This window comes from Salvelinus fontinalis, chromosome 11, assembly GCF_029448725.1.
Source record: "Salvelinus fontinalis isolate EN_2023a chromosome 11, ASM2944872v1, whole genome shotgun sequence".
NCBI lineage: Eukaryota > Metazoa > Chordata > Actinopteri > Salmoniformes > Salmonidae > Salvelinus > Salvelinus fontinalis.
The window spans coordinates 51,821,406-51,845,090 of NC_074675.1; the positions used below are offsets into that span (position 1 = coordinate 51,821,406).

General features: G+C 53.3%; 1 protein-coding gene across 1 annotated transcript in view; it reads right to left on the minus strand.

The window, feature by feature from the left end:
• Window positions 1-23,685, minus strand: part of arap2 (ArfGAP with RhoGAP domain, ankyrin repeat and PH domain 2) — a gene marked incomplete in the record, with an annotated part of 210,876 nt that overhangs the window by 132,193 nt on the left and 54,998 nt on the right. The window contains 1 exon segment of the mRNA XM_055938983.1: window positions 12,984-13,162. Within this exon segment, the coding sequence (XP_055794958.1) occupies window positions 12,984-13,162 (179 nt within the window).

Below are 23,685 nucleotides of genomic sequence, written 5' to 3' on the forward strand. Positions count from 1 at the left end.
GGGACATTTATTTCTGAGACGCTGTGAATCTCTGGGCAAGGTTCCAGTTCATGCCGAACGCAGTTGGCATTTCCACATGGCAAGAGGACAGCTTTCCACCAAAAGACGATTATACCCAAGAAAGGATGCTTCGCCCAAGATTCTGATGGAAGAACAGCTCAAAGTAGGAACAATTTATTATGATAAATCGTGTTTCTGTCGAAAAATGTTAGTGGCTTAGGACGCCATTTTTTTTGACTTAGCTTCGCTTGGCGCAAACTGTATTCAAAAGTAAGTTTAATTTTAAAAATGTAATTCCGCGATTGTATTAAGAATTAAATTGTCTATCAATCGCTGTCCACCCTATATATTTTAGTCACGTTTATGAGTATTTATGTATACGACTAGATCACTGTCTAATATGGCGCACGAACATTTTCTCACCAGCTGGGCTACTTTTCTCATTGTCTAACCATGATTTTGGTGGCTAAATATGCACATTTTCGAACAAACTGTATATGTATGTGTCACGATCGTTTGGAGGATTGACGGACCAAAACGCAGCTTTAGGAAAATAAGCCATCTCCTTTTTATTTACGAAGAAGGCACACGAAACAAAAACACTTAAACACTAAACAAAACAAGAAAACGATCGTGAAGCTAAAACAACGATGTGCACACACTGACTACAAACGTATCACATAGACAATTACCCACAACCAATGAGAGCCTATGGCTACCCTAAATAAGGCTCCCAATCAGAGACAACCGAAATCAGCTGTCTCTAATTGGGAACTCATTCAGGTAACCATAGACTCTCCTAGATGACTAACCAACATAGACAACGCTAGACATCTACACTCAACACAAAACCATATACTTCACCCCATAACCCCTTTACCAAATAAACACCCAAAACCAACAAAACATAAACACTCCCCATGTCACACCCTGACCTAACTAAAATAATAAAGAAAACAAAGAATAATAAGGCCAGGGCGTGACATAACCCCCCCCTTGAGGCGCGAACTCCGGGCGCACCATACACAGTCTAGGGGAGGGTCTGGGTGGGCTTCCATCCACGGTGGCGGCTCCGGCTCTGGTCGCGGTCCCCACGTCACCACAGTACCTAAACACCTCCTAGGCTTCCTCCAAACGACCCCCCTCCACCTTAACCCCATTGCATTCAGGGGCAGTTCCGGACTAAGGGGCAGTACCAGGGTAAGAGGCAGTACCAGGGTCAGGGGCAGTACTAGGGTCAGGGACAGTACCAGGGTCAGGGGCAGCACCAGGGTAAGGGGCAGCACCAGGGTAAGGGGCAGCACCAGGGTAAGGGGCAGCACCAGGGTAGGGGGCAGCTCCAGGGTAGGGGGCAGCTCCGGACTGAGGAATGGCAGCTCCGGACTGAGGGACTGCAGCTCCGGACTGAGGGACTGCAGCTCCGGACTGAGGGACTGCAGCCCCGGACTGAGGGACGGCCCATGGCTGGCTGACAGATCTGGCTGCTCATGGCTGGCTAACGGATCTGGCTGCTCATGGCTGGCTAACTGATCTGGCTGCTCATGGCTGGCTGACGGATCTGGCTGCTCATGGCTAGCTGACGGATCTGGCTGCTCATGGCTAGCTGACGGATCTGGCTGCTCATGGCTAGCTGACGGATCTGGCTGCTCATGGCTAGCTGACGGATCTGGCTGCTCATGGCTAGCTGACGGATCTAGCTGCTCATGGCTAGCTGACGGATCTGGCTGCTCATGGCTAGCTGACGGATCTGGCTGCTCATGGCTAGCTGACGGATCTGGCTGCTCATGGCTAGCTGACGGATCTGGCTGCTCATGGCTGGCTGACTGATCTGGCTGCTCCTGTCTGGTTGGCGGCTCTGGCAGATCCTGTCTGGTTGGCGGCTCTGGCAGATCCTGTCTGGTTGGCGGCTCTGGCAGATCCTGTCTGACGGACGGCTCTAGCGGCTCCTGTCTGGCTGGCGGCTCTAGCGGCTCCTGTCTGGCGGACGGCTCAGTGGGCTCATGGCAGACGGGCGGCTTTGCAGGCTCATGGCAGACGGGCGGCTTTGCAGGCTCATTGCAGACGGATGGCTCAGATGGCGCTGGGGAGACGGATGGCTCAGATGGCGCTGGGGAGACGGGCAGTTCAGTCATCGCTGTGCAGACGGCAGACTCCTGCCGGCTGAGGCGCACTGTAGGCCTGGTGCGTGGTGCCGGGACTGGTGGCACCGGGCTGGGGACACGCATCTCAGGGCTAGTGCGGGGAGAAGGAACAGGGCATACTGGACCCTGGAGACGCACATTAGGCCTAGTGCGTGGTGCCGGCACTGGTGGTATCGGGCTGGGAACACGCTTCTCAGGGCTAGTGCGGGGAGAAGGAACAGGGCATACTGGACCCTGGAGACGCACATTAGGCCTAGTGCGTGGTGCCGGAACTGGTGGTACCGGGCTAGGGACACGCATCTCAAGGCTAGTGCGGGGAGCAACAACAGGGCACACTGGACTCTCAAGGCGTACTATAGGCCTTGTGCGTGGTACCGGTACTGGTGGTACCGGGCTGAAGACCCGCACATCAGGGCGAGTACGGGGAGAAGGAACAGTGCGTACAGGACTCTGGAGACACACAGAGGGCTTGGTGCGTGGTGTAGGCACTGGTGGTAATGTGCTGGAGACACGCACCACAGGGCTAGTACGTGGAGGAAGAACAGGGCTCTGGAGACACCCAGGAAGCTTGATGCGTGGTGTAGGCACTGGTGGTAATGGGCTGGAAACACGCACCTCAAAGCTAGTGCGGGGAGCAGGAACAGTGCGTAAAGGGCTCTGGAGACGCACCTTAGACCTAGTGCTTGGTGCCGGAACTAGTGGTACAGGGCTGGGGACATGCATCTCAGGATGAGTGCAAAAAGTAGGAACAGGACACACCGGGTTGTGAAGGTGTACTGGAGACCTGGTGTGTATAGCCGGCATCAAATGTTCCGGAATTTTAACACAAGTTTCAGGCTGAGTACGAGGAACTGACACAGGTGGCATCGGACAGCTAATACGCTCCTCAGGGAGAATGCATTGCATACTCTGCCAAACCAACAGCTCTCTCTCTTCACTCTCCTCCAATTTCGTCAACAACTCTTCGAATGTCTCATAATCTCCCCTTCGTTCACTCTCCTCCAATCTGTCCAATAACTCCTCGACCCACTCAGACTCACCCCTCAACTTCGCCGACTGCTCCAAGTGCCCCCCTCCAAATTTTTTTTTGTGCTGTCTCTTGGGCTTCCTCCCGTGTCGCCGTGCTGCCTCCATCTCTGCCTTGGGGCAGTGATATTCCCCTGGCTGTGACCAGGGTCCTCTCCCGTCTAGAATTTCCTCCCACGTCCAGGAGTCTTGACATTGCTGCTGTTGCTTTGTTTTCCGCTGCTTGGTCCGATGGTGGGTAATTCTGTCACGATCGTTTGGAGGATTGACGGACCAAAACGCAGCTTTAGGAAAATAAGCCATCTCCTTTTTATTTACGAAGAAGGCACACGAAACAAAAACACTTAAACACTAAACAAAACAAGAAAACGATCGTGAAGCTAAAACAACGATGTGCACACACTGACTACAAACGTATCACATAGACAATTACCCACAACCAATGAGAGCCTATGGCTACCCTAAATAAGGCTCCCAATCAGAGACAACCGAAATCAGCTGTCTCTAATTGGGAACTCATTCAGGTAACCATAGACTCTCCTAGATGACTAACCAACATAGACAACGCTAGACATCTACACTCAACACAAAACCATATACTTCACCCCATAACCCCTTTACCAAATAAACACCCAAAACCAACAAAACATAAACACTCCCCATGTCACACCCTGACCTAACTAAAATAATAAAGAAAACAAAGAATAATAAGGCCAGGGCGTGACAGTATGTTGTAATGTGATGTTACAGGAGTGTCATATGAAGAATTCTGAGAAGGTTAGTGAAAAAATGAATATATTTTGGCGATGTTTACGTTATCGCTCTCTTTGGCTAGAATCAATGCTGGGGTAATGTTTGCACATGTGCTATGCTAATATAACGATTTATTGTGTTTTCGCTGTAAGACACTTAGAAAATCTGAAATATTGTCTGTATTCACAGGATCTGTGTCTTTCGATTAGTGTATGCTGTGTATTTTTACGAAATGTTTGATGATTAGTAGTTAGGTAAACACGTTGCTCATTGTAATTATTCTAGTCCATTTGTGACGGTGGGTGCAATTGTAACCTATGCCATCTACCTGAAAAATGCACATTTTTCTAACAAAACCTATCCTATACCATAAATATGTTATCAGACTGTCATCTGATGAGTTTTTTTCTTGGTTAGGGGCTATCAATATCTTAGTTTAGCCGAATTGGTGATAGCTACTGTTGTTGGTGGACAAAGTAAAGATGGTGGATTATGCTAATGTATTTTTAGCTAATAGATTTACATCTTTACATATTGTGTCTTCCCTGTAAAACATTTTAAAAATCGGACATGTTGGCTGGATTCACAAGATCTGTGTCTTTCATTAGCTGTATTGGACTTTAATGTGTGAAAGTTAAATATTTTAAAAAAATATTTTTTTTGAATTTCGCGGCTCTGCCTTTTCAGTGGGGGTGGGGGGGGTGTGCCGCTTGCGGGACGTGTGTCCTAGACAGGTTTAACAAGCAACGCCTCATTTACACCTAATTCTCTCATTCTGAAAATGAACCACGTACTGTAGAGGGAAAACATTAGTACATAGATCGTAGCTAGTTTGTTAGCTAGTTAACTAGTTAACATTTCACACAGATTACCAGGGTCCAGTAAGCAACTAACGCGTTACCAGTTAATACTATAGCGAATTGGTAAGGTTAGTAAAGTTACCTCATCTGATGTTGTAATGTTAGCTAGCTAATGTTAGCTCTCTGACTTTATTAGTCAAGGGGTGTGAATATTTTCTGAAGGCACAGTATGTGTGATACACAAAACAAAGCCCATGTTCCAGTCAGTATTGTAAACAGTAGATCCTCTGTAGATTATTTCACATTCACAAAAAACAAAGCCCATGTTCCAGTCAGTATTGTAAACAGTAGATCCTCTGTAGATTATTTCACATTGATATCAGAGTAGCTGAGGGTTAAGAACCCATCACACCTACTCCAACCCCATAACCGGTGAACTCTACAACACTAAATCCATATCATCACACATACCGCATTACAATACCAACTCCTATTATCTGTAATAAAAAACAAAACAGCAACCTTTAACCTCCTACCTCTTCGATGCCTCCACGTCAGTGTCCACTGAGAACGACTTAACGTCAACGGCCAGCAGAGTAATTCACCCAAACTTCCATTTCCATGAAGTCACTTCGGCCCTTCTCAAAGCATGCTGGGTAAGCGACAGAACACTCCCCAGGATAGAAGCTAACCACTTAAGAAGGAGGGAAAGAAAGAGGGAAAAGTTTGTAAAAGTTTGTAAAACAAACTATAAGTGGATCAATAGAAAGATGGAGAGAGATGGGAGAGAGGGAGAACGAGAGATGGGAGAGAAAGAGAGAGAGGGAGAGATGGGAGAGAGATGGGAGAGAGAAAGAGAGAGAGAGAGAGAGATGGGAGAACGAGAGATGGGAGAGAAAGAGAGAGAGGGAGAGATGGGAGAGAGAAAGCGAGAGAGAGAGTGAGAACGAGAGATGGGAGAGAGAGAGAGAGAGATAAAGAGAGAGATGGGAGAGAGAGAGATGGGAGAGAGAGATAGAGATTGGAGAAAGAAAGAGAGAGAGAGACAAGAGAGAGAATGGAGGGAGAGAGAGAGAGAGAGAAAGAGAGAGATAGAGAGGGAGAGAGAGTAATGGGAGAGAGAGGGAGAGAGAGAGCGAGATGGGAGAAAGAGAGAGGGAGAGAGAAAGATGGGAGGGAGAGCGCGAGAGCGAGAGCGAGATGGGAGAGAGAGATGTAAGACAGAGAAAGAGAGAGAAAGAGAGAGAGAGAGAGAGATGTAAGACAGAGAGAGAGAGAGAGAGAGAGATGGGAGAGAGAGATGTAAGACAGAGAGAGAGAGAGAGAGAGAGAGAGAGATGGGAGAGAGAGGGAGAGAGATGTAAGACAGAGAGAGAGAGAGATGGGAGAGAGGGAGAGAGAAAAAAAAGAAACAGAAAGAAAGGAGGTAAGAACGCAACAGAGGGGGGAGAGAGAGAGAGGGAGCGATAAAGACAGAGAATGAAAGAGAAATTGAAAGAGCAAGGTAAAAATAGAGATGAATTCAGAGTGATACTAGCAGCTGCCTGACCACCATGGGATGCACTGACCTATAGTTACTGGCGGTGTGCGAGAAAGGAAACAGAAAGTAGATCTAATGAAGCTAACGATGAATTAAACCTGCTTCCCTCCAGGCTCCAGATTGCATATATTCCAATAGCCAGCGTACTTACAACCCGGACAGGGAGACTTATGGACCAACCAGTCTGAGGAATAATCCTCCTAAACAATCACACCAGTACACTATTCAATACAGTAGTTTAACACTCTAAAGGTTTGGTCTGATATCCTTATCTACGACCCATGTAGCCAAACCTTACCAATCACACTAGCGGGAGACCAGTACACTATTAAAAAACGTTTTTTAAATGTCAAAAGATTTGACAGACATGAATTTCCTAGTAAGAAGCGCAACCTCACCTATTGCAATCAGGGTCAGTTAAACAGTACAATGTTATACTGTGTAAAACGACTAGCATCAATTCCAGTCCCCTATGTTAGGCCCCCTAGCCTAGGCCAAACTTCTACACTTGGGGTTCTGGAGAGACACTCTGCACTAACACACCTGATTTGGACAATTGAGGTTGTAAGCATCCGTTGCTTCGACGAATCAGGTGTTAGCTCTGGGATAGAACAAAAGCCTGCACACATTGCCACCCCCTAGGTCTAGGTAAGAGATGAAACTACCTTGTAGTGGTGAGCTTCATATAGCACATGCTGTCCATGAGACTCAAATGAGGCGAGCACCAAGCAGACATGAGTAGTAGAGAGGGAGAGAGATGGATGTGGTAGGGCTAAGTGGACATGAGTAGTAGAGAGGGAGAGAGATGGATGTGGTCAGGCTACACACTCCAGTGTTTGTCTGTGTCTGTTTTGACCTGCTTTACCTTGGGAAACACAGTGCTTAACATGACCTCAGAGGACACGTCCATCACACAGTTTACAATCCATGAGAAAGGAGGCGTGGGGGACGTTCTCAACAGCTCGTTCATCATGTTAGATGAAGTACTCCACTCCAGTGAACATGAACATGGCTACATAATACACTCTCACCCTCTCCTTTTAAAACTTCTTAGGGCTAGGCCACCATTTTTCTCAATTTCTGCCTGAATGACATGCCCAAAGCAAACTGTCTGATGCTCAGGCCCTGAAGACAGGATATGCATATAAGTTGTACCATTGGAAATAAAACACTGTGAAGTTTGTAGAAATGTTAAAATAATGTAGGAGAATATAACAATAGATATGGTAGGAGAAAATCCAAAAGAAATCTCCCAGGATACAATTCCTATGGCTTCCACAGGGTGTCAGCAGTCTTTTGTTAAATGTTTCAGGCTTGTAACTTCAAAAACGAAGAAGAAATATGAGTTTTAGTACAGGGACACAATCTTGGAAATGTGTGTGCGCGAGCCATGAAGACAGAATGCACCTGCTAAAATCAGTTTCCTATTGAACATACTTCTTTCCGTAAGAAATATTATAGTTTAATTACATTTTAGGGTATCTAAGGAGTAAATAGAAACATATTTTGACTTGTTGAAACAAAGTTTAGGGGTAGATTTTCGGATTCCTTTCTCTGCAAGCTGAACAGGTGGATTACTCAAATCGATGGCACCTAAACTAAAATAAAGAAGGATTTTATCTAACAAAATGACACCACATGATGTAGCTGGGACCCTTTGGATGACAAATCAGAGGAAGACTTCAAAAAGTAAGCGAATATTTAATTACTATTTGTGAATTTATGAAATCTGTACCGTTGGAAAAATATTTTGATGTGGGGCGCCGTCCTCAAACAATCGCATGGCATGCTTTCGCTGTAATGGCTACTGTGAATCGGACAGTGCAGTTAGATTAACTAGCGGGACACCTAGCCCAAAAATGCATCTCAAGCAAATCGCTGTTTCTTACTCTTTCACCCATAGGCTTAAACATTCACTCCATCAGCTACCTCTCTTTCTACATCTCTCCCTTCATCCCTCTCTCTCTGTCTCCCCCTGTCCCTCTCTCCCTCCCTCTCGAACTAGCTAACGCTGTGTTGGTGCATTTGCCACGCTTGGAATTTAGCGTTTAAGCAAAGAAAAATACAATTAATTCCAATTTTCACCCTCCTACTTTCCCTCTCTCTCCTTCACGGAAACATGCTGACACAGAGCGATACCCATAGAGAATTAACACAAAGATGTTTGTTTACGCTAATGAAGGAAATAATGAGAGAAAGGGAATGAGAGAGGGCGGAAGGGAGAGAGGGGCGGGGTGGGGACAAAAGGAGAGAGGGGCGGGGTGGAGAAGGGGTGAGAGGGGCGGGGTGGAGACAGAAAGGAGAGAGGGGCGGGGTGGAGACAGAAAGGAGAGAGGGGCGGGATGGAGAAGGGGTGAGAGGGGCGGGGTGGAGACAGAAAGGAGAGAGGGACGGGGTGGAGAAGGGGTGAGAGGGGCGGGGTGGAGACTAGGTGAGAGGGGCGGGGTGGAGACTAGGTGAGAGGGGCGGGGTGGGGACAGAAAGGAGAGAGGGACAGGGTGGAGACGAGGTGAGAGGGGCGGGGTGGAGACGGAAGGGAGAGAGGGACAGGGTGGAGAAGGGGTGAGAGAAGCGGGGTGGAGACGGAAGGGAGAGAGGGACGGGGTGGAGCAGGGGTGAGAGAAGCGGGGTGGAGACGGAAGGGAGAGAGGGACGGGTGGAGCAGGGGTGAGAGGGGCGGGGTGGAGACGGAAGGGAGAGAGGAACGAGGTGGAGAACTGGTGAGAGGGGCGGGGTGGAGACGGAAAGGAGAGAGGGACGGGGTGGAGAAGGGGTGAGAGGTGCGGGGTGGAGACGGAAGGGAGAGAGGGACGGGGTGGAGAACTGGTGAGAGGGGCGGGGTGGAGACTAGGTGAGAGGGGCGGGTGGAGACGGAAGGGAGAGAGGGACGGGGTGGAGACAGAAGGGAGAGAGGGATGGGGTGGAGACTAGGTGAGAGGGGCGGGATGGAGACGGAAGGGAGAGAGGGACGGGGTGGAGACAGAAGGGAGAGAGGGATGGGGTGGAGACTAGGTGAGAGAGGCAGGTTGAATACGTAAGGGAGAGAGGGACGGGGTGGAGACTAGGTGAGAGGGGCGGGATGGAGACGGAAGGGAGAGAGGGACGGGGTGGAGACTAGGTGAGAGAGGCAGGTTGGATACGGAAGGGAGAGAGGGACGGTGTGGAGACTAGGTGAGAGGGGCGGGATGGAGACGGAAGGGAGAGAGGGATGGGGTGGAGACTAGGTGAGAGAGGCAGGTTGAATACGGAAGGGAGAGAGGGACGGGGTGGAGACTAGGTGAGAGGGGCGGGATGGAGACGGAAGGGAGAGAGGGACAGGGTGGAGACTAGGTGAGAGGGGCGGGATGGAGAAGGAAGGGAGAGAGGGACGGGGTGGAGACTAGGTGAGAGAGGCAGGTTGGAGACGGAAGGGAGAGAGGGACGGGGTGGAGACTAGGTGAGAGAGGCAGGTTGGAGACGGAAGGGAGAGAGGGACGGGGTGGAGACTAGGTGAGAGAGGCAGGTTGGAGACGGAAGGGAGAGAGGGACAGGGTGGAGACTAGGTGAGAGGGGCGGGATGGAGACGGAAGGGAGAGAGGGATGGGGTGGAGACTAGGTGAGAGAGGCAGGTTGAATACGGAAGGGAGAGAGGGACGGGGTGGAGACTAGGTGAGAGGGGCGGGATGGAGACGGAAGGGAGAGAGGGACGGGGTGGAGACTAGGTGAGAGGGGCGGGATGGAGACGGAAGGGAGAGAGGGACGGGGTGGAGACTAGGTGAGAGAGGCGGGTTGGAGACGGAAGGGAGAGAGGGACGGGGTGGAGACTAGGTGAGAGAGGCAGGTTGGAGACGGAAGGGAGAGAGGGACAGGGTGGAGACTAGGTGAGAGGGGCGGGATGGAGACGGAAGGGAGAGAGGGACGGGGTGGAGACTAGGTGAGAGAGGCAGGTTGGAGACGGAAGGGAGAGAGGGACAGGGTGGAGACTAGGTGAGAGGGGCGGGATGGAGACGGAAGGGAGAGAGCGACGGGGTGGAGACTAGGTGAGAAAGGCAGGTTGGATACGGAAGGGAGAGAGGGACGGGGTGGAGACTAGGTGAGAGGGGCGGGATGGAGACGGAAGGGAGAGAGGGATGGGGTGGAGACTAGGTGAGAGAGGCAGGTTGAATACGGAAGGGAGAGAGGGACGGGGTGGAGACTAGGTGAGAGGGGCGGGATGGAGACGGAAGGGAGAGAGGGACAGGGTGGAGACTAGGTGAGAGAGGCAGGTTGGATACGGAAGGGAGAGAGGGACGGGGTGGAGACTAGGTGAGAGAGGCAGGTTGGAGACGGAAGGGAGAGAGGGACGGGGTGGAGACTAGGTGAGAGGGGCGGGATGGAGACGGAAGGGAGAGAGGGATGGGGTGGAGACTAGGTGAGAGGGGCGGGATGGAGACGGAAGGGAGAGAGGGACGGGGTGGAGACTAGGTGAGAGGGGCGGGATGGAGACGGAAGGGAGAGAGGGACGGGGTGGAGACTAGGTGAGAGAGGCAGGTTGGATACGGAAGGGAGAGAGGGACGGGGTGGAGACTAGGTGAGAGAGGCAGGTTGGAGACGGAAGGGAGAGAGGGACGGGGTGGAGACTAGGTGAGAGGGGCGGGATGGAGACGGAAGGGAGAGAGGGATGGGGTGGAGACTAGGTGAGAGGGGCGGGATGGAGACGGAAGGGAGAGAGGGACGGGGTGGAGACTAGGTGAGAGAGGCAGGTTGGAGACGGAAGGGAGAGAGGGACGGGGTGGAGACTAGGTGAGAGAGGCAGGTTGGAGACGGAAGGGAGAGAGGGACGGGGTGGAGACTAGGTGAGAGAGGCAGGTTGGAGACGGAAGGGAGAGAGGGACGGGGTGGAGACTAGGTGAGAGAGGCAGGTTGGAGACGGAAGAAAGAGAGGGACAGGGTGGAGACTAGGTGAGAGGGGCGGGATGGAGACGGAAGGGAGAGAGGGATGGGGTGGAGACTAGGTGAGAGAGGCAGGTTGGAGACGGAAGGGAGAGAGGGACGGGGTGGAGACTAGGTGAGAGAGGCAGGTTGGAGACGGAAGGGAGAGAGGGACAGGGTGGAGACTAGGTGAGAGGGGCGGGATGGAGACGGAAGGGAGAGAGGGATGGGGTGGAGACTAGGTGAGAGAGGCAGGTTGAATACGGAAGGGAGAGAGGGACGGGGTGGAGACTAGGTGAGAGGGGCGGGATGGAGACGGAAGGGAGAGAGGGACGGGGTGGAGACTAGGTGAGAGAGGCAGGTTGGATACGGAAGGGAGAGAGGGACGGGGTGGAGACTAGGTGAGAGAGGCAGGTTGGAGACGGAAGGGAGAGAGGGACAGGGTGGAGACTAGGTGAGAGGGGCGGGATGGAGACGGAAGGGAGAGAGGGACGGGGTGGAGACTAGGTGAGAGAGGCAGGTTGGAGACGGAAGGGAGAGAGGGACAGGGTGGAGACTAGGTGAGAGGGGCGGGATGGAGACGGAAGGGAGAGAGCAACGGGGTGGAGACTAGGTGAGAGAGGCAGGTTGGATACGGAAGGGAGAGAGGGACGGGGTGGAGACTAGGTGAGAGGGGCGGGATGGAGACGGAAGGGAGAGAGGGATGGGGTGGAGACTAGGTGAGAGAGGCAGGTTGAATACGGAAGGGAGAGCGGGACGGGGTGGAGACTAGGTGAGAGGGGCGGGATGGAGACGGAAGGGAGAGAGGGACAGGGTGGAGACTAGGTGAGAGGGGCGGGATGGAGACGGAAGGGAGAGAGGGACGGGGTGGAGACTAGGTGAGAGAGGCAGGTTGGAGACGGAAGGGAGAGAGGGACGGGGTGGAGACTAGGTGAGAGAGGCAGGTTGGAGACGGAAGGGAGAGAGGGACGGGGTGGAGACTAGGTGAGAGAGGCAGGTTGGAGACGGAAGGGAGAGAGGGACAGGGTGGAGACTAGGTGAGAGGGGCGGGATGGAGACGGAAGGGAGAGAGGGATGGGGTGGAGACTAGGTGAGAGAGGCAGGTTGAATACGGAAGGGAGAGAGGGACGGGGTGGAGACTAGGTGAGAGGGGCGGGATGGAGACGGAAGGGAGAGAGCGACGGGGTGGAGACTAGGTGAGAGAGGCAGGTTGGATACGGAAGGGAGAGAGGGTAACATGAGTTATTCCATGGTATCACTAGATCCAACTCATATTGTTCTGTCATGGAGCGGGTGGAGTAAAGGATTTATCTTGTTGGGTTTGGTCTAGAAATGCTCAATTTACATCTAATGACATGAACCAGAAACACACCAACGTCCAGGGTTGAAAGACACCAACGTCCAGGGTTGAAAGACACCAACATCCAGGGTCAAAGACACCAACATCCAGGGGTCAAATACACCAACATCCAGGGGTCAAATACACCAACATCCAGGGGTCAAAGACACCAACATCCAGGGGTCAAACGTCAAACACAACAACATCCAGGGGTCAAACACACCAACGTCCGGGGGTCAAAGACACTAACATCCAGGGGTCAAAGACACCAACATCCAGGGGTCAAAGACACCAACATACGGGGGTCAAAGTGCCAAAAATACCGGGACAAGGAATATGGTATCCAGCTACACAGGATTTAAAATCTCTCCTCTTCTTCAAATCACATGTTGCAATATGCAACCTAGGATAAATAATGTAATACGCTGCCTGCAGTGTGGGAAAAGAAAGAACATAAAGACAGACGCCCCAGTGGGATGAGAAGCCGTATGTACCTGTTCTGATTTGCAGAGTTTGAATCTGGTTCCCGTCAGGGAGACGTACACTTTGCCTTTGTACCCTCTCAGCTCCATGCTGCCATGTTTGTTGGTGCCACACTTCTGGGGCTTCTGGGAAATGGAGGCAGGGGAGCGTATGGCCGTTTGAAGAGCCTCCATCCACTCCTGACGCTCCCCTGTGTGGGTGGGTTGGTGGGTGAGAGGAAGAACAACATATTAGAATAATATGCACAATACGTCAAAACATTACCTGATTCCACCAAAAGAAACTCCCACAGGTGGTGAGATAGACAATACAGTTAGTACCATGTTCACTCTATTGAAATTATTCTCTCTCTCTCTGCCTCTCTTCTGCCTCTCTCTCTGCCTCTCTAGTGGCATATTTAAAGGGGCCTTGGGAGAACTACACACTCACACACACCTAGGCTTGTGCATGTCCACAACACCTGGCAACTGCTCTGATAGAGAGCACATGAGGGGCAGAAGAGCGGAGGAAAGAGAGGAACGAGAGAAAAAAGAGAGGAGGGAGAGAAAGGGCTATTAACTTTATTCAAAACGAAGAGCCTAAGAGACAGTACATCACTTGGGGTGCTGAGACAACAGCTGAGACAACTTTCCATCGTTCCAACCAGCAACGTTTCTGTTGTGGATCTTCAGAAAATACTACCAATTCACAAAACAGACCCCCTGTGCAGCCAGACAACTAACTCAAAGACCTTTAAAGCCTGCATGTGTTCATTTTAATTGCATTTTTTAAATCATCACAGTATGCCTAATAAATCACTCTGTGTGTGTGTTTATTTCATGGAAATAACTCCACATATATTTTGAATTGCGCATTTACCTGAGCCTCTTTTTGAAATCAGTCTGATCGTCTGGGAGTGTTCGTACCTAACTAGTAGTTGAGAGCCAGAGGGACAGGATGGTAGTTGGGGGACAGGATGGTAGTTGGGTACCAGGGGGACAGGATGGTAGTTGGGTACCAGGGGGACAGGATGGTAGTTGGGTACCAGGGGGACAGGATGGTAGTTGGGTACCAGGGGGACAGGATGGTAGTTGGGGGACAGGATGGTAGTTGGGGGACAGGATGGTAGTTGGGTACCAGGGGGACAGGATGGTAGTTGGGGGACAGGATGGTAGTTGGGTACCAGGTGGACAGGATGGCAGTTGGGGGACAGGATGGTAGTTGGGTACCAGGTGGACAGGATGGCAGTTGGGGGACAGGATGGTAGTTGGGTACCAGGGGGACAGGATGGTAGTTGGGTACCAGAGGGACAGGATGGTAGTTGGGTACCAGGGGGACAGGATGGTAGTTGGGTACCAGGGGGACAGGATGGTAGTTGGGGGACAGGATGGTAGTTGGGGGACAGGATGGTAGTTGGGTACCAGGGGGACAGGATGGTAGTTGGGGGACAGGATGGTAGTTGGGTACCAGGTGGACAGGATGGCAGTTGGGGGACAGGATGGTAGTTGGGTACCAGGGGGACAGGACGGTAGTTGGGGGACAGGACGGTAGTTGGGTACCAGAGGGACAGGATGGTAGTTGGGTACCAGGAGGACAGGATGGTAGTTGGGTACCAGAGGGACAGGATGGTAGTTGGGGGACAGGATGGTAGTTGGGTACCAGGGGGACAGGATGGTAGTTGGGGAACAGGATGATAGTTGGGTACCAGGGGGACAGGATGGTAGTTGGGTACCAGGGGGACAGGATGGTAGTTGGGTACCAGAGGGACAGGATGGTAGTTGGGTACCAGGGGGACAGGATGGTAGTTGGGGGACAGGATGGTAGTTGGGTACCAGGGGGACAGGATGGTAGTTGGGGGAAAGGATGGTAGTTGGGTACCAGGGGGACAGGATGGTAGTTGGGTACCAGGGGGACAGGATGGTAGTTGGGGGACAGGATGGTAGTTGGGTACCAGAGGGACAGGATGGTAGTTGGGTACCAGGGGGACAGGATGGTAGTTGGGTACCAGGGGGACAGGATGGTAGTTGGGTACCAGAGGGACAGGATGGTAGTTGGGTACCAGGGGGACAGGATGGTAGTTGGGTACCAGGGGGACAGGATGGTAGTTGGGGGACAGGATGGTAGTTGGGTACCAGGGGGACAGGATGGTAGTTGGGTACCAGAAGGACAGGATGGTAGTTTGGTACCAGGGGGACAGGATGGTAGTTGGGGGACAGGATGGTAGTTGGGTACCAGGGGGACAGGATGGTAGTTGGGGACCAGAGGGACAGGATGGTAGTTGGGTACCAGGGGGACAGGATGGTAGTTGGGTACCAGGTGGATGGGATGGTAGTTGGGTACCAGGGGGACAGGATGGTAGTTGGGTACCAGGTGGATGGGATGGTAGTTGGGTACTAGGGGGTCAGGATGGTAGTTGGGTACCAGGGGGACAGGATGGTAGTTGGGGGACAGGATGGTAGTTGGGTACCAGGGGGACAGGATGGTAGTTGGGGGACAGGATGGTAGTTGGGTACCAGGTGGATGGGATGGTAGTTGGGTACCAGGGGGACAGGATGGTAGTTGGGTACCAGGGGGACAGGATGGTAGTTGGGTACCAGGTGGATGGGATGGTAGTTGGGGGACAGGATGGTAGTTGGGTACCAGGGGGACAGGATGGTAGTTGGGTACCAGGGGGACAGGATGGTAGTTGGGTACCAGGGGGACAGGATGGTAGTTGGGTACCAGGTAGATGGGATGGTAGTTGGGTACTAGGGGAACAGGATGGTAGTTGGGTACCAGGGGGACAGGATGGTAGTTGGGTGCCAGGTGGATGGGATGGTAGTTGGGTACCAGGGGGACAGGATGGTAGTTGGGTACCAGGTGGACAGGATGGTAGTTGGGGGACAGGATGGTAGTTGGGTACCAGGGGGACAGGATGGTAGTTGGTTACTAGGGGGACAGGATGGTAGTTGGGTACTAGGGGGACAGGATGGTAGTTGGGTACCAGGTGGATGGGATGGTAGTTGGGTACCAGGGGGACAGGATGGTAGTTGGGTACTAGGTGGATGGGATGGTAGTTGGGTACCAGTGGGACTTGATGGTAGTTGGGTACCAGGTGGACAGGATGGTAGTTGGGGGACAGGATGGTAGTTGGGTACCAGGGGGACAGGATGGTAGTTGGGTACCAGGGGGACAGGATGGTAGTTGGGTACCAGGGGGACAGGATGGTAGTTGGGTACCAGGGGGACAGGATGGTAGTTGGGTACCAGGGGGACAGGATGGTAGTTGGGTACCAGGGGGATAGGATGGTAGTTGGGTACCAGGGGGACAGGGTGGTAGTTGGGTACCAGGGGGACAGGATGGTAGTTGGGTACCAGGGGGACGGGATGGTAGTTGGGTACCAGGTAGATGGGATGGTAGTTGGGTACTAGGGGGACAGGATGGTAGTTGGGTACCAGGGGGACAGAATGGTAGTTGGGGGACAGGATGGTAGTTGGGTACTAGGTGGATGGGATGGTAGTTGGGTGCCAGGTGGATGGGATGGTAGTTGGGTACCAGGGGGACAGGATGGTAGTTGGGTACCAGGGGGACAGGATGGTAGTTGGGTACCAGGTGGACAGCATGGTAGTTGGGGGACAGGATGGTAGTTGGGTACCAGGGGGACAGGATGGTAGTTGGGTACCAGGTGGATGGGATGGTAGTTGGATAACAGGTGGATACGATGGTAGTTGGGTACTAGGTGGATGGGATGGTAGTTGGGTGCCAGGTGGATGGGATGGTAGTTGGGTACCAGGGGGACAGGATGGTAGTTGGGGGACAGGATGGTAGTTGGGTACCAGGGGGACAGGATGGTAGTTGGGGGACAGGATGGTAGTTGGGTACCAGGTGGATGGGATGGTAGTTGGGTACCAGGTGGATGGAATGGCAGTTGGGTACCAGGGGGACAGGATGGTAGTTGGGTACCAGGGAGACAGGATGGTAGTTGGGTACCAGGGGGACAGGATGGTAGTTGGGGGACTGGATGGTAGTTGGGTACCAGGTGGACAGGATGGCAGTTGGGCGACAGGATGGTAGTTGGGTACCAGGGGGACAGGACGGTAGTTGGGTACCAGAGGGACAGGATGGTAGTTGGGGGACAGGATGGTAGTTGGGTACCAGGGGGACAGGATGGTAGTTGGGGGACCGGATGGTAGTTGGGTACCAGGGGAACAGGATGGTAGTTGGGTACCAGGTGGACAGGATGGCAGTTGGGGGACAGGATGGTAGTTGGGTACCAGGGGGACAGGATGGTAGTTGGGTACCAGAGGGATTGGATGGTAGTTGGGGGACAGGATGGTAGTTGGGTACCAGGGGGACAGGATGGTAGTTGGGGGACAGGATGGTAGTTGGGTACCAGGGGAACAGGATGGTAGTTGGGTACCAGGGGGACAGGATGGTAGTTGGGTACCAGAGGGACAGGATGGTAGTTGGGTACCAGGGGGACAGGATGGTAGTTGGGGGACAGGATGGTAGTTGGGTACCAGGGGGACAGGATGGTAGTTGGGTACCAGGGGGACAGGATGGTTGTTGGGGGAAAGGATGGTAGTTGGGTACCAGGGGGACAGGATGGTAGTTGGGTACCAGGGGGACAGGATGGTAGTTGGGGGACAGGATGGTAGTTGGGTACCAGAGGGACAGGATGGTAGTTGGGTAACCAGGGGGACAGGATGGTAGTTGGGTACCAGGGGGACAGGATGGTAGTTGGGTACCAGGGGGACAGGATGGTAGTTGGGTACCAGGGGGACAGGATGGTAGTTGGGTACCAGGGGGACAGGATGGTAGTTGGGGGACAGGATGGTAGTTGGGTACCAGAGGGACAGGATGGTAGTTGGGTACCAGAGGGACAGGATGGTAGTTGGGTACCAGAGGGACAGGACGGTAGTTGGGTACCAGAGGGACAGGATGGTAGTTGGGGGACAGGATGGTAGTTGGGTACCAGGGGGACAGGATGGTAGTTGGGGGACAGGATGGTAGTTGGGTACCAGGGGAACAGGATGGTAGTTGGTAACCAGGTGGACAGGATGGCAGTTGGGGGACAGGATGGTAGTTGGGTACCAGGGGGACAGGATGGTAGTTGGGTACCAGAGGGATTGGATGGTAGTTGGGGGACAGGATGGTAGTTGGGTACCAGGGGGACAGGATGGTAGTTGGGGGACAGGATGGTAGTTGGGTACCAGGGGAACAGGATGGTAGTTGGGTACCAGGGGGACAGGATGGTAGTTGGGTACCAGAGGGACAGGATGGTAGTTGGGTACCAGGGGGACAGGATGGTAGTTGGGGGACAGGATGGTAGTTGGGTACCAGGGGGACAGGATGGTAGTTGGGTACCAGGGGGACAGGATGGTTGTTGGGGGAAAGGATGGTAGTTGGGTACCAGGGGGACAGGATGGTAGTTGGGTACCAGGGGGACAGGATGGTAGTTGGGGGACAGGATGGTAGTTGGGTACCAGAGGGACAGGATGGTAGTTGGGTAACCAGGGGGACAGGATGGTAGTTGGGTACCAGGGGGACAGGATGGTAGTTGGGTACCAGGGGGACAGGATGGTAGTTGGGTACCAGGGGTCAGGATGGTAGTTGGGTACCAGGGGGACAGGATGGTAGTTGGGGGACAGGATGGTAGTTGGGTACCAGAGGGACAGGATGGTAGTTGGGTACCAGAGGGACAGGATGGTAGTTGGGTACCAGGGGGACAGGATGGTAGTTGGGTACCAGGTGGTTGGGATGGTAGTTGGGTACCAGGGGGACAGGATGGTAGTTGGGGGACAGGATGGTAGTTGGGTACCAGAGGGACAGGATGGTAGTTGGGTACCAGGTGGATGGGATGGTAGTTGGGTACCAGGGGGACAGGATGGTAGTTGGGTACCAGGGGGACAGGATGGTAGTTGGGTACCAGGGGGACAGGATGGTAGTTGGGTACCAGGGGGACAGGATGGTAGTTGGGTACCAGAGGGACAGGATGGTAGTTGGGTACCAGGGGGACAGGATGGTAGTTGGGTACCAGGTGGTTGGGATGGTAGTTGGGTACCAGGGGGACAGGATGGTAGTTGGGGGACAGGATGGTAGTTGGGTACCAGGGGGACAGGATGGTAGTTGGGTACCAGGGGGACAGGATGGTAGTTTGGTACCAGGGGGACAGGATGGTAGTTGGGTACCAGGTTGTTGGGATGGTAGTTGGGTACCAGGGGGACAGGATGGTAGTTGGGGGACAGGATGGTAGTTGGGTACCAGGGGGACAGGATGGTAGTTGGGTACCAGGGGGACAGGATGGTAGTTGGGTACCAGGGGGACAGGATGGTAGTTGGGTACCAGGGGGACAGGATGGTAGTTGGGTACCAGGGAGACAGGATGGTAGTTGGGTACCAGGGGGACAGGATGGTAGTTGGGGGACAGGATGGTAGTTGGGTACCAGGGGGACAGGATGGTAGTTGGGTACCAGGGGGACAGGATGGTAGTTGGGTACCAGGGGGACAGGATGGTAGTTGGGGGACAGGATGGTAGTTGGGTACCAGGTGGATGGGATGGTAGTTGGGTACCAGGTGGATGGAATGGCAGTTGGGTACCAGGGGGACAGGATGGTAGTTGGGTACCAGGGAGACAGGATGGTAGTTGGGTACCAGGGGGACAGGATGGTAGTTGGGGGACAGGATGGTAGTTGGGTACCAGGTGGACAGGATGGCAGTTGGGGGACAGGATGGTAGTTGGGTACCAGGGGGACAGGACGGTAGTTGGGTACCAGAGGGACAGGATGGTAGTTGGGGGACAGGATGGTAGTTGGGTACCAGGGGGACAGGATGGTAGTTGGGGGACAGGATGGTAGTTGGGTACCAGGGGAACAGGATGGTAGTTGGGGGACAGGATGGTAGTTGGGTACCAGGGGGACAGGATGGTAGTTGGTACCAGAGGGACAGGATGGTAGTTGGGGGACAGGATGGTAGTTGGGTACCAGGGGGACAGGATGGTAGTTGGGGGACAGGATGGTAGTTGGGTACCAGGGGAACAGGATGGTAGTTGGGTACCAGGGGGACAGGATGGTAGTTGGGTACCAGAGGGACAGGACGGTAGTTGGGTACCAGGGGGACAGGATGGTAGTTGGGTACCAGGGGGACAGGATGGTAGTTGGGGGACAGGATGGTAGTTGGGTACCAGGGGGACAGGATGGTAGTTGGGTACCAGGGGGACAGGATGGTAGTTGGGGGAAAGGATGGTAGTTGGGTACCAGGGGGACAGGATGGTAGTTGGGTACCAGGGGGACAGGATGGTAGTTGGGGGACAGGATGGTAGTTGGGTACCAGAGGGACAGGATGGTAGTTGGGTAACCAGGGGGACAGGATGGTAGTTGGGTACCAGGGGGACAGGATGGTAGTTGGGTACCAGGGGGACAGGATGGTAGTTGGGTACCAGGGGGACAGGATGGTAGTTGGGTACCAGAGGGACAGGATGGTAGTTGGGGGACAGGATGGTAGTTGGGTACCAGAGGGACAGGATGGTAGTTGGGTACCAGAGGGACAGGATGGTAGTTGGGTACCAGGGGGACAGGATGGTAGTTGGGTACCAGGTGGTTGGGATGGTAGTTGGGTACCAGGGGGACAGGATGGTAGTTGGGGGACAGGATGGTAGTTGGGTACCAGAGGGACAGGATGGTAGTTGGGTACCAGGTGGACGGGATGGTAGTTGGGTACCAGGGGGACAGGATGGTAGTTGGGTACCAGGGGGACAGGATGGTAGTTGGGTACCAGGGGGACAGGATGGTAGTTGGGTACCAGGGGGACAGGATGGTAGTTGGGTACCAGAGGGACAGGATGGTAGTTGGGTACCAGGGGGACAGGATGGTAGTTGGGTACCAGGTGGTTGGGATGGTAGTTGGGTACCAGGGGGACAGGATGGTAGTTGGGGGACAGGATGGTAGTTGGGTACCAGGGGGACAGGATGGTAGTTGGGTACCAGGGGGACAGGATGGTAGTTGGGTACCAGGGGGACAGGATGGTAGTTGGGTACCAGGTTGTTGGGATGGTAGTTGGGTACCAGGGGGACAGGATGGTAGTTGGGGGACAGGATGGTAGTTGGGTACCAGGGGGACAGGATGGTAGTTGGGTACCAGGGGGACAGGATGGTAGTTGGGTACCAGGGGGACAGGATGGTAGTTGGGTACCAGGGGGACAGGATGGTAGTTGGGGGACAGGATGGTAGTTGGGTACCAGGGGGACAGGATGGTAGTTGGGTACCAGGGGGACTGGATGGTAGTTGGGTATCAGGGAGAGTCACTCTACTTCTGTTAGTTAGGTAGCTCTCTTCTCAAGTTGTTTCTTCACTAAAACTAAAACATATGAGCACAGACAAAGATGCTATCTCTCTATCAATTACACACGCACGCACGCGCGCGCGCACGCACACACACACACACACACACACACACACACACACACACACACACACACACACACACACACACACACACACACACACACACACACACACACACACACACACACACACACACACACACACACACACACACACACACACACACCAACACTGTCCTTCGGTCCTAGCTGTACTCATTGATCTGACCAAGGACACGAAGTTCCTGTGTCTGTGTATAGGAAAGTACCTCTCAAACCTCCTGACCCCTTCACGCCCAGCCCAACACCCAACCCATCTACACAACCCCAGCCCAACACCCAGCTCCAACCTCCTGACCCCTTCACGCCCAGCCCAACACCCAGCTCCAACCTCCTGAACCCTTCCTGCCCAGCCCAACACCCAACCCATCTACACTACCCCAGCCCAACCTGGCTCGGCCAAACCATCCGCTACCCTATGAATTCACAAAGAGCCTAGATTAATAAACCATAAAGCCTTTAATAATTCACAGCTCTTCACATCACCAGTCTGTACTGTTCCTCCCTGATTCTGTAGTCCTATTACCTGTCTGTCTGAGAGACACTCTTATTTTCCTGTTCATTTATTCAGGACCTTCCTTCCTCTCCTCTATCTGCCCTGCATCGTCACTCCAAGGGAGGGGGATGAAAGAGGGAGACAGAGAGAGAGCGGAAGTGAGAGAGGGAGAGACAAAGAGGGAGGGAGAGGGGAAGAGAAGAAGGGATGAGCAAAGGAGAGCGGGGAGGGGGAGAGAGGGAGGGATGTAGAGAGGGAGGGAGGGAGGGAGGGAGGGATAGAAAGAGGTGAGGGAGGGGAGAAGAGAGAGAGGAATATAGAGGGGGATGAGGGAGAGATGAAAGGATGGCGGGAGGGAGGGAGGGATAAAGGGAGAGACAACAGGGACAGAATCAGGTGAAGAGAGCAAACGGGGACAGAATCAGGTACAAGAGAGACAACAGGGACAGAATCAGGTGAAGAGAGACAACAGGGACAGAATCAGGTGAAGAGAGACGACAGGGACAGGATCAGGTAGAAGAGAGACGACAGAGACAGGATCAGGTGGAAGAGAGACGACGGGGACAGGATCAGGTAGAAGAGAGACAACAGAGACAGGATCAGGTAGAAGAGAGACGACAGGGACATGATCAGGTGGAAGAGAGACGACAGGGACAGGGTCAGGTGGAAGAGAGACGACAAAGACAGGATCAGGTAGAAGAGAGACGACAGGGACAGGTAGAAGAGAGACGGCAGGGACAGGGTCAGGTGGAAGAGAGACGACAGAGACAGGATCAGGTAGAAGAGAGACGACAGGGACAGGTAGAAGAGAGACGGCAGGGACAGGATCAGGTGGAAGAGAGACGACGGGGACAGGATCAGGTAGAAGAGAGACAACAGAGACAGGATCAGGTAGAAGAGAGACAACAGAGACAGGATCAGGTAGAAGAGAGACGACAGGGACATGATCAGGTGGAAGAGAGACGACAGGGACAGGGTCAGGTGGAAGAGAGACGACAGAGACAGGATCAGGTAGAAGAGAGACGACAGGGACAGGTAGAAGAGAGACGACAGGGTCAGGTGGAAGAGAGACGACAGAGACAGGATCAGGTAGAAGAGAGACGACAGGGACAGGGTCAGGTGGAAGAGAGACGACAGAGACAGGATCAGGTAGAAGAGAGACGACAGGATCAGGTGGAAGAGAGACGACAGGGACAGGATCAGGTGGAAGAGAGACGACAGAGACAGGATCAGGTAGAAGAGAGACGACACGGACAGGATCAGGTAGAAGAGAGACGACAGAGACAAGATCAGGTAGAAGAGAGACGACAGGGACAGGTAGAAGAGAGACAACAGGGACATGATCATGTAGAAGAGAGACGACAGGGACAGGTAGAAGTGAGACAAAAGGGACAGGATCAGGTAGAAGAGAGACGACAGGGACAGGATCAGGTAGAAGAGAGACGACAGAGACAGGATCAGGTAGAAGAGAGACGACAGAGACAGGTAGAAGAGAGACGACAGGGACAGGGACAGGTAGAAGAGAGACAACAGGGACAGGATCAGGTGGAAGAGAGACGACAGGGACAGGTAGAAGAGAGACGACAGGGACAGGTAGAAGAGAGACAACAGGGACAGGTAGAAGAGAGACAACAGGGACAGGATCAGGTAGAAGAGAGACAACAGGGACAGGATCAGGTAGAAGAGAGACGACAGGGACAGGATCAGGTAGAAGAGAGACGACAGGGACAGGGACAGGTGGAAGAGAGACGACAAGATCAGGTAGAAGAGAGACGACAGGGACAGGATCAGGTGGAAGAGAGACGGCAGGGACAGGATCAG